Below are 10,540 nucleotides of genomic sequence, written 5' to 3' on the forward strand. Positions count from 1 at the left end.
CTGCATGCTCAAGGCCAGGCCGGACTCGCACTCAGCCCTGCCCTGCACTCGCCAGCGTCTCCAGGGGAAGGCGTGCTTGGCAAGAGGTGGGGATTTGGGGAGATAGCCAATGGGGAAAAGGGACGGAGTTGGTGCGGGGGAGGGCGCGAGCCCTTCCAGGCTCTGGAGCCTTTGCTTGTTTGTCCAGTGTCCTGACCTAACATTGGTTGGGAAGCAGGACAAACAAGCAAATATCGGGACAGTCCCGATAAAATCAGGACGTCTGGTCACCCTATCCTTAATGAGCCATCAAGCAGGCTAGGCAGAGCTAACACCAGCTTGTCTGGGATGTCTCCCAGAACTACAGCACCAATTTGAAATACAGACAGAACAGAGCCAATATTCATAACTTCAACTACAAAATGACACATGCGTACAGACAGCATAATCATAACCAGGAACCCATAACCTGGTCTTAGACACCTTCTATGACCCCCTTTACATAAGATTTGGTGCCACTACAGGACCTTGGTTGCAACCCATGTTCTATATGGTCCCAGATTATATCAATAACGTCACCCCCCCACACTCCCACTCCCCTGTAAACTCCCTCGCTAAGCTCCCCTGTTAGACGCTCCTGTTTGCTAGCTTGAGTCCTTTCAGATTGTCCCTTTGTACCAACCTCCCTGTTCTTTGTCTCTGACGTCTCCCCACTCCAGACACTCCTGAGTCACTGGGACAGGGTGCTGGCTTACAGCCAGCACCAGCATGGTCAGAGATCTGTCAGGCTCCCCCAGGGCAGCCCAGAAGTGAGGCAGCTTCCAAGCACATGAAGAGCCAAATGTGGCAGGTTGTTGTCTGCTGCACAGGGCATCAGTGCAGCTCAGACCCCAGTCAGAGGGAGTCCACAGTCCCCTTTGTGCCATGGAGGAGACCGACGAACTGTGCAGCTCATGGGTCTCTGGGGTAGGGTGGTGTATCGGCAGGATCAAGGGTTTGCTGGTGTGTAGGGTGTGGCGCACAGCATGGATCCACATGCCCACAAGCCCTTTACAACTCCCACCCCGACTAGTAGCCGCGGGCCCTATGTCTGGGTTGGAGAGCCCATCCTCTCCAATCCCTTGGTGTTCTCCCAGGTGTGACATTATCGACATGAACTGTGACCGTATCGATCATTGTTGCAACCCAGGTCCTATAGTTGCACCAAATCTTGAACAAAGGAGGTCCAGTGAGGTGTCTATGAAAAGGTTATTATGTGCTGATTATAATTATGCTGTCTGTATGCTTGTATCACTTGTATTTGAAGTTATAAATATTGGCTCTGTACTCGTATCTCAATGTGTTTGATTCTAAGTAGCGCCAGTGAAGCATTTGGCCAGTTTATGGAGAAGGGATCTTCAGATTATGTGTCCAATCAAGAAACATTTAACTGACAATGAACCTTGGGAGACTCCAATTCACATGAGAAGTCTTCCTAGGAATGTTCAAATTAGCATGTGAGCAATGGCTGCTCTCCTGTAATGAACTGAGTTGTGCATGGACATGAGACTTCCCCAAGGGACTCCACACTTCATCTTGTTGCTGTTATTTTCCACAGGAAGAACAAAGGGGGGGTCGTTCCACATGGCAGAGGATATAAAAGGCCCTGGAAACCCCTCCATTTTGTGTTCAATCCTGCTTCTGACCTCTGGGGGAACATTGCTACAAACTGAAGCTCTGAACAAAGGACTGAATGACCCATCCCAGTGGGAGATGGACTCCAGAGACTTGATTTGAACCTGCAGTTTACTCCATCACTGCTACAAGCCTGAACCAAGAACTTTGCCATTACTGTACGTAATTGATTCCATTTATCCAGTTCTAGCTCTCACCTTTTCTTTCTTTCTTTTTATGAATAAGCCTTTAGATTTTAGATTCTGAAGGATTGGCAACAGAGTGATTTATGGGTAAGATCTGACTTGTATATTGACCTGGGTCTGGAGCTTGGTCCTTTGGAATCGAGAGAATCTTTTTTCTTTTACTGGGGTGTTGGTTTTCATAAGCATTCGTCCCCATGAAGAGTGGTCCTGGTGTGACTTGTGGTTAGCCAGTGGGGTGAGGCCAAAGTCCTCTCTGTTTGGCTGGTTTGGTGTCTGAACAGTAAAGGAAACTCAGCCTTGGGCTGTGACTGCCCTGCTCTGAGCAATTTGTCCCGAACTGATACTTTCAGTTGTGTCCCGCCGGAGGCCGCATCGTTACACCGGGCAAAGATCTTTTACTGGGGTTTGCTCACAGTCTCATGTTCTGGTCTATGGAGAATACGCGGGTCTGGAAGAGAGTCAGCTACAGGGAATGTGTCTGGGGTTTGTGTATTGATTTATCCTGGAGGAAAAGCCATGGCAGGAGGTGATAGAATAATTGCCAGTCTGTGGCTCCCTTAATGCCTGTGACTTGGTACTGCACTTTGTGTTCTCCTTAACTCTGGTCTGTAAGCTGGGGAGAGCCCGTGTGAGACACGGGAGAGCAGAGCCCCCCGCTGAAAGGGGAAAAACCCACCGAGGTAATGAATTCTGCTGAGTTTGCTTTATTGCACAGACAGGTGGGGAGTCAGCGATGCTCTTAGAGGCCTGGAACTGTGGATGAGACGAGAACGGGACTCCGTGCGGGGATCTGTCAGTGGGAACTGAGTGCTAAAGGTCACCTTTTTGTTTGGCCTCCTCATGTGACTCACATTCTCCATAGTGTGCAAAGCAAAGACTTCCAAGGTTTTCACTAGAGGGAAAGAGAGAGACACAGAACTGAGGGCTGCAACCCCTATGGACAACGAGAGCAAAGCATCTGTCAGCGCCCCAGTATGTCACATTAACCAGAGCTGAGGAAGTCGACCCAGCCTCTAGGCGGTAAAGACATGGGCGCCGGCAGGGCCTTGAGTTACCTCACAATTGTATTTTAGTTTTTGTTAATGGGCTGTTTATTCTGTTACTTACTAGACTGCTCCGCAAAAGAAGCATTTGTTGCCGTATGTTTTCCCATCAGTGCCACAGATAGGGAAGTACTCCATGGTGCATATTTCTGGAGGCTCCTTGTACTGACTGCAGAAACCCTACAAAGAACATTAGTATTGCTGTTAGAGTTATTGTCTGCATTTCAGTAGTGCCCCGATGTCCCCACTCGTCCAGGGGGCTGGGCTTTCTCTGAACACAGAGGACCCTGGGAGCTTGCAGTACCTAATCCTGTCCCTTGTCTCTACTGACATTCTGATTAACCGACATCCCAATTCCCCTCTTGCTGCCAGGAGGAGCTGAGTCCTTCTCCCTGGTGTAAGAGACGTTTCTGAACCCACGGCCCATGTTGTGTGAGTGAAGGGGCATCTCCACAGGCATCAGATGCTAATCTGACATTACTGGGTACAATCTGGACTGATGAACAGCTGTGTCTCCTCAGTTCTCCAACCTGGGGTGCCTTTTACATTGCTTTGCTATGAAAGCAACCACTCCTGTTCCTGCTCATACACAGCTTCCAGCATGTAAATTACCCTGAGCTGTATGGTATGAGTGCTTTGGCCAGCCACTCTTGATTTACACTGCAGTGAAACACCAGCAAACTTCCAGTTCCAGACTTTCCCCCAGAAATGTGTGTCTTGTACTGCCCACCACCCTCCTGGACAATACAAGCTCATATAAAGTTTATTAATAGAAAATGAAATGCACAAATCCTATTATCTCAAATGGAGTTTTCCAAACACTTCAATCCAAACACACTGATTTAGATAAAACAATAAAACAAGTGTTTTAACTACAGAAAGATAGATTTTAAGAGATTATAAGTAACGAGGCATCAAAGTCAGAATTGGCTATGAGAAAATAAAAGCAAAACACCGCTAATGCCTGACTTTTCAAGTTAAGTGAATTCAGAGTGAAAGGTCTCTCTCACCAAATGCTTCAGCAATCTTACTGGCTGTCCTTTCCACCAGGACCCCTCCCCCAGTCCCACATTACTTTCCTTGTCCTTCAGGTGTTGGTGATGTCGTGGGCAGAGAGAAAGGGAGGAGTAACTTGGGCCATTTGTTCCCCATTCTTATATTTTCCCCTCTTCTTTGAGCATCATCTCCAGCTGGGGTTGATGCAACAGAAAGTTTGTGGGGATGGGAACTTCCAGTTGGTCATTTGCCAAAAAGTAAATTTCTCGCTCACAACTCTTTTACTGCCAAAGAATGGCCATGTAACCACATGATGATCTGTTTGATTACATTGAGACCTGGCTGAGGTGTCAGTTTGTCTTTTGTCTCTGGGTTACAGCTGTTTCCCCAGACTGGGAACATGTCTTATACAGTAGATTCTTATAACTTTACATACAAAATTGCCTCACATATTTAACAGGACTATAATGTTCAGCACATTATGAGTTTTCAGATGATACCTCACAAGGCATACTTTGTACAAAATGTGTCATAGTCTTGTAAAAGGTGTGAACAAGGGGTACAGACTGTCACACCCTAGTCTAAGAGATGCTTCTGAACCTGCATCATATTTATAGAATGTGAGCGAAAGAGCATCTCCACAGGCAGCTGATGCTCAAATATAAAACTCCTCATGTTCTTGTCACACTGTCACCTCCTCTGTTCTTTCTCAGTTGCTCTCTGTGTCTCCCCCAGGCCCATCACAGATTGACCCGTACAATAGCGTATGGAATCTATCACCCTGACCACATGGGTTACATCTACTCAGCAGTGAGACGCCCCTGGCTAGCTCAGGTTAGCTGACTTGGGCTCAGACTGTGCAATTGCTATGTAGACATTTGGGCTTGGGCTGGAGCCTGACCTTTGTTACCCTAGGAGGGGGGAGGGTCCCAGAGCGCGAACGTCTACATAGCCATTTTTAGCCCTGCAGCCCAAGCCCCCAAGCTCGAGTCAGCTGATCTGGTCCAGCCATGGCCGGGCCCTGGGTTTTTTGTTCCAGTGTAGACGTACCCAGGGGTTCTCAGCCCCGGCAATTTACTTTCCCTTGCTTGGACATGGGGTAGAGTCTGTTTCTGCTCTGAGTCATGTGCTCTGATATGTTTCTAACCCAGAGATCATCGTCCCTGTGATGCTACAAACCAGAGACTGGGGAAAGTGACTATTAACGAACAGGGAGAGTTTGACTTACCGTACCAGCCTGGCCAGCAGCATCTGGAACAAAACATACAGACAGAATGAGACTGTTTCAGATTCTCTCTCCCATCCTGGTGCTGGGGTTATTGATGTCCCTAGGTCTGACCAAGTCTCTCTCTCTATTTTTATACAGATCCTTTTCAAATGTTCTGGTACGAGGTTGTGCCACTGGGGATGTCAGCTCTTGTACCAACTGTATTAACTGAGCTGAGATCGCAAAGGAGGAACGGAGGAAGAGGCAAACGTTCTTGGGACTTTCCATAGTGATCCTACTCTAGGCAGGTGTGACAAAGTGGGAATGTTCTTAATGTTTTCTCTGAATACTGTGTATTCAGTTTCCCTTATGCCTTTATAAGTAACTAGGTGGTGGGAGAAGGGTGTGTGATTGTTGAAGAGCCCGAGAGGGCTAGTGTGATGGTGTCTGGACAGAGAATGACCAACATCCTGTCTCCTGGCAACTGATAGCCTTGGCCCCTTCACTGAAAAGTTGCCAGTTGAAGATATTGGGGAACAAAGAGATCAGGTGGCCTCCTGGCCCCGGAAAGAGAAAAAGGCAGAGGAGGGGCTGGAGAGTTTTAGTGTGGAGCTGGCTGGGGAAACAGAGGGAGCCCCAGGACTGGGGTCTAAGCTCCCTGCCCCCCAGAAGGACTTGACTGAGGGGTCCTGAGTGTACCTACAAGCCCTGCTTGGGACCGTGTTCCTGTCATCCAATAAACCTTCCGTTTTACGGGCTGGCTGAGAGTCCCAGTGAATTGCAGGAAATGGGGGTGCAGGGCCCTGACTCCCCCACACTCCATGACAGCAAGTGTCTCCTCTACAGGATCTCACCCTCGCCTTTGGGGGAGGTGGGGAGTTTCCTACTTTTCCAGGAAATTCTGAGAAGATCTCAGTGCTATTTGTTTTAACCCTTCTCTTTCTGGATGAAGGGTAACATTGTATCTATCCACTCAATTCAGTGAAAGGGTTCAGAAAACATTCATGTTGCCAACAAGACTTAATCATAAAAATGCAAAGAAATGTCTTTCTTTCTTTCTTTGGAGTTTTATGGGGGAACAGTTCAACCATGTAGTGGGATCATGGCTGTCTTAAGCCACCTATAATAAAACAATGCCCACATGTTGGTCTCATCTTAAGCTTTTGAAACACAGGCCCCTGCCACTTGAGCTGAAGAAATCGCTCTGTTAGCTGCCTGCTCCATAATACCCTGATGTTCTTTCAAAGCTACATCCAGCCAACAGAGGCCAAAAAATGTCATCATTGACATCAGTGGAAGCAGGATTAGCCTCAAAACTATCCACAACAAAAGTGGTTAATGGCTTTTGTGACAAAGTTCCTCCTCCAACTTGGTGGGTCCTGCACTTGTTGGCAGATTTGCTCACCTCAGTGATCTTCCTCACAGTCTGGGTCAGCTTCTCCTGTGTCTGATCAGGAGTTGGGAGGTTTGGGGGGAACCCAGGCCTGCCCTCTACTCTGGGTTCCAGCCCAGGGGCTGGGATACAGCGTTAATAGTCCTCTGTAACAGGGAGGACAGCTTACAGTCTGGGCGACTTCCCATGGCCTCCTCCAACACTCTTTATCCTCACCAAGGTCTTCTCCTGATGTCTTGTTAACTTTGCTTGTTATCATTGTCTCCAGCATCACAGCCTCTCACTCCTCTGCTCTTTGCGCATCTTGATCTCAGTCTCACTGGACTTCCTCTCCTCTGGCTCCCCTCACTTGACTGTTAGCGGTTCTCTTTGTTTTTAAGACCAGGTCCTGATTATCTGTCTTGATTGCTGCAGTGTGTTCTATATCATGCCTGGCTGTCTTATTGGTTATGCAGTTTCTATTATTTATGGCAGCCCATGCTTCTGGTGACATCAGCGGAATAGAAACTACTTTAATCAGCTCAGTGACAGTTTTGCTTCGTACTAATTGTACCATAGAGTAATATAGATAGATATATCTTGCTTTAAAAAGCTATTGGAGTACCTCTGCATTCAGAGGCATTTATTATCACAGCACTTTCTGACATCGGTTCACCCTGTTTCAAGACTGTCTGGTCCATTTCATTGACATGTGTTCTGGTGCTGGCCTCTGACACTGGACTCCACTTCAGTGTCTTTGTTGTTCCCTGATATCTTTTTAAGTGTGAGGGGTTTCCTGGTTCTGCTTCTGGATCCTGCTCATTAGGGGCTCTGTTGGGAAACTTGTGATCTGGGTCTTCAGCAGTTAATTGTCAAAGAGCCAGCCTACAACAATAGGGATTGAATTGTGCCTCGCTGTCTTCGGGAGCAGCCTGCTTGGTCTCTCTCTGTGTTTTGGGTTCTTGTACGTTAGGGTTCTGAGAAATCATGTCATATTATATTACAAGCATCCAGAAAGAGAGTCTTAAATTTTACTCTAACATCCATTTGGATGGTATGAACATAACACGGCACACTCCGCGATATACCTCACAACAGGCTGCCTGGTCCATTCACTGACACTGTCTGAAAGATCCCAGAACACTAAAGGTTGTGTCTCAGCAGCTGTTTTGCAGAATCCAGGACCTCAAGGACAGCCATAAAAATCTCAGCAGCTTTTGACTCACTTTCTCTCTCTCTCCATTATCTGAGCATCTCTTCCGAGTTAAGCCATAGCGCAGAATTACATCAGCAATTACTCAACTCTATTGAAATGTTTCATTCTGAATAGGTCTGACTCTGTTAATGAAACTGTATCCAATTGACTAAGATATCAGCCCCCCCAAGTGAAGATTATCTGTATTAAGGAGCTATGGACAATGGGATCATTCAGCGTTACAAGGTAGGGATTTAACCAAAAAAAGCAAGTGTTTGGAGAGGATCTAAATCCTCTGCTTTCTACTTTGGCAATGCCATAGATCTTGTCATGCTAATAAAGTATCATTGAATTGAATTAATTCAGCGCATAAAGCAACTCCCAAGTAACAGAAGGTAAGAAGAAATTTTTGCTGTGGGAAGCTTCTCTCAGAACTGCCAAGGGCCTTGTATGTTGTTCTAAATACACTGGCACAGGATAGGGTTGGAAACAGAGATTGGGTAGATGGGTGCCTGGTGTGATCTAGGGTGGGAATTTTTGACTCCTGATGGTAGAATGACCAGATAAAAAGTGTGAAAAATCGAGGCTAGGGAGGGGAAATAGGTTCCTATACAAGAATAAGCCCCGAATATTGGGAGTGTCCCTATAAAATCGCCAAAGAGTTCTGTGGCACCGTATAGACTAACAAACATATTGGAGCATGAGCTTTCGTGGGTAAATATCAGCTTCGTCGGATGCATGTATGAAATCTATAAAATCGGAACATCTGGTCACCCTAGCTGATGGCCTCTTTGTGGAGTTTCATAATAAACAATGACAGGATTAAAATTATTTAGACAACTAGATCAAGAATTTTCCTGCCAACCCCCTTGTCCCCAACAAAATAATCAGAAAACAACCGTAGATGAGAGGAAATTCAAAAAGAATGAGGAGTCCATGGATGTTTGGATTCTAGGAGCTGTGACTCTTTTCAGCTGCCTCGGTTTCTGGCAGAATCAGTGACATCCCAGCCCAGACAGAAACCTAGGAACAGCCCTTCCAAGCTCTGGGATCTGTGCAGGGAGGTTAGAGCTCCTGGAATCAGCCCCTGTGGGGATGTGCGAACCCCTGTATAGATCAGAGTGAGGCTGGCCCCCACCTTTTGGGGGGGCAGAGGTATCAGGGCAGGGCTCAGCACAGGCTACAGCCAAAATGACTCACCCGAGTAGAAGCAGCAAAGTGCCAGAGCAAAGAGCAGGACGGCCCCTGTTATCTTCATGGTGGAGGCGTCTCTCTGGTCTGCGCTGGGCTCTTGGTGCTCTGCTCCGTCAGTAAACCCACAGACAGAGCTCCACTATATATAGGGTGTCGGAGATGTGACATCATCCAAAATAGTCACTCACAATTCCGGCAAGCGGATGCAAAGCTTTCAAGGGAAATGCCAAGCTGTGGACAATGTTTCCTCCTCAACAAGATTCCAGGATAAGTTGAAGGAGGTTACAAGTCACACCCTTGATTTGGTGAATGATTGAGTGGTTATGTGGGCTGAGTGCTCACCGCTCACCATGGGGCACATGGGCACCCAAACCCGGATATTCCTGATTGTCATGACTGCGAGTGCAGAACATATTGGTCATGCTGCTCGTTAATGGCACTGACCCAAGAAAGCACTTGACATTTACCGTGTTACCAGCCTCTTTCCGCCAGACTCTGCAGTGGGTCCCAGCAGCACGGGGCAAAGCTGACCATAAGCGACTGCCACGCTGTCCTGATCTTGCAAGTGTTCTGCCCGCAGTCGGTGCCTGGCTTAGCTTAGAGGGGCGAGAGGGCAGGTCTAACTCATTCCACTGGCCTGTGACCCCAAGCAGCCGTTTCCAAAGTCGTGAGATTCCAGGATCTTGGTTCTGTCCCTTTCCCCAGCTGTGCTCCCTGTGGCAGCTGCAGTGCTGGGGGGACCCAGGAGTTGATCTGACAGCTGGAGATCCCTGAGCACAGGGGAGATTTTACTGTGCCCAGAGAATCCATTGTTAAGGCAGCTTTGTGAAGGTGCTGCACCTTTAAACTGCCAGAACTCAGGGGAGGCTCTGACTCTGTGCCCAGCTCTCTGCTCAGCCAGACGTGAGAAAATCCCATCAGCATCTTCTCTTGAGCCAGCCGGCTTTCAGGAGATGCTCTTGCCTTTGGGTCTGCACTTCCTGAGCAACCCAGCGACTCAGCCCTGTGCTCCAGTCTATTGGGCCACTTTGTGGGACAGGTGTAGCCCGGTGTTGACTTAGGGCCCAGGCCTGCATGATACTGGGCAACCTTGGTGCAGCTGAGAGCTATTTAGGACCAAACTAATCAGCGCGGCACCAATCCCAGTCACAGGGACACCACAGTCCCTGGTGCCCCCTGTAGGAGATGGATGGAATGAGCAACTCATGGGTCTCTGGGTCATGGGGTATTGGGAGAAACGAAGCTGGGCAGGGGATGAGGCACAGTGTGCCTCCACATGGCCACACATGCTCCAAGGGGACAAAGAAGGACAAGTCATGTACACCTCCCTTCCCGACAAGGAGGCCTGGGCCCTGTGTCTGGTCTGGAGAGCTCTCATGGGGGCCCCAGTGTGCTGAGGAGACTAGTGGTTAGTGTCCACTCCCTCGTGGGGCAGTGCCAGAGGAGCCCTGGTGCGCTCACTCCACCGGGCTCCAACCCAGGGCCCTAGGAATGGCAGCAGCATTTGGCCCTCCAGGAGGGGCCCTTGGAGCTACCTTCCCTGGGTCGTTCCTACCACTGCTTCCCTCCCTCGGCATCTGGTCATAGAATTATAGAATATCAGGGTTGGACAGGACCTCAGGAGGTATTTAGTCCAATCCCCTGCTCAAAGCAGGACCAACCTCAACTAAACCATCTCAGCCAGGGCTTTGTCAA

General features: G+C 48.4%; 1 protein-coding gene across 1 annotated transcript; it reads right to left on the reverse strand.

Annotated features, from left to right (window-relative positions):
• Positions 1-2,648: 2,648 nt before the first annotated feature.
• Positions 2,649-8,909, reverse strand: LOC116836680 (ovomucoid-like). Its single transcript, XM_032800443.1, has 4 exons — positions 8,852-8,909; positions 5,106-5,128; positions 2,946-3,061; positions 2,649-2,730 (listed from the first exon to the last, which is right to left on the reverse strand). Exons 1-4 carry the CDS (start codon positions 8,907-8,909, stop codon positions 2,649-2,651), a joined length of 279 nt encoding a protein of 92 aa, XP_032656334.1.
• Between the last annotated feature and the right edge of the window lie 1,631 nt (positions 8,910-10,540).

The sequence above is a fragment of the Chelonoidis abingdonii genome, chromosome 7 (assembly GCF_003597395.2).
Source record: "Chelonoidis abingdonii isolate Lonesome George chromosome 7, CheloAbing_2.0, whole genome shotgun sequence".
Lineage (NCBI taxonomy): Eukaryota > Metazoa > Chordata > Testudines > Testudinidae > Chelonoidis > Chelonoidis abingdonii.

What these genes read in the sequence shown, in the direction of transcription:
- LOC116836680 (XM_032800443.1), bottom strand. Translation starts at nt 8,909, where the DNA reads ATGAAGATAACAGGGGCCGTCCTGCTCTTTGCTCTGGCACTTTGCTGC. An exon ending in ACTTTGCTGCTTCTACTCGG is followed by an intron (nt 5,129 to 8,851) that starts GTGAGTCATTTT and finishes GTTTTGTTCCAG; the next exon opens with ATGCTGCTGGCCAGGCTGGT. An exon ending in TTCTTTTGCGGAGCAGTCTA is followed by an intron (nt 2,731 to 2,945) that starts GTAAGTAACAGA and finishes CTTTCCCTCTAG; the next exon opens with TGAAAACCTTGGAAGTCTTT.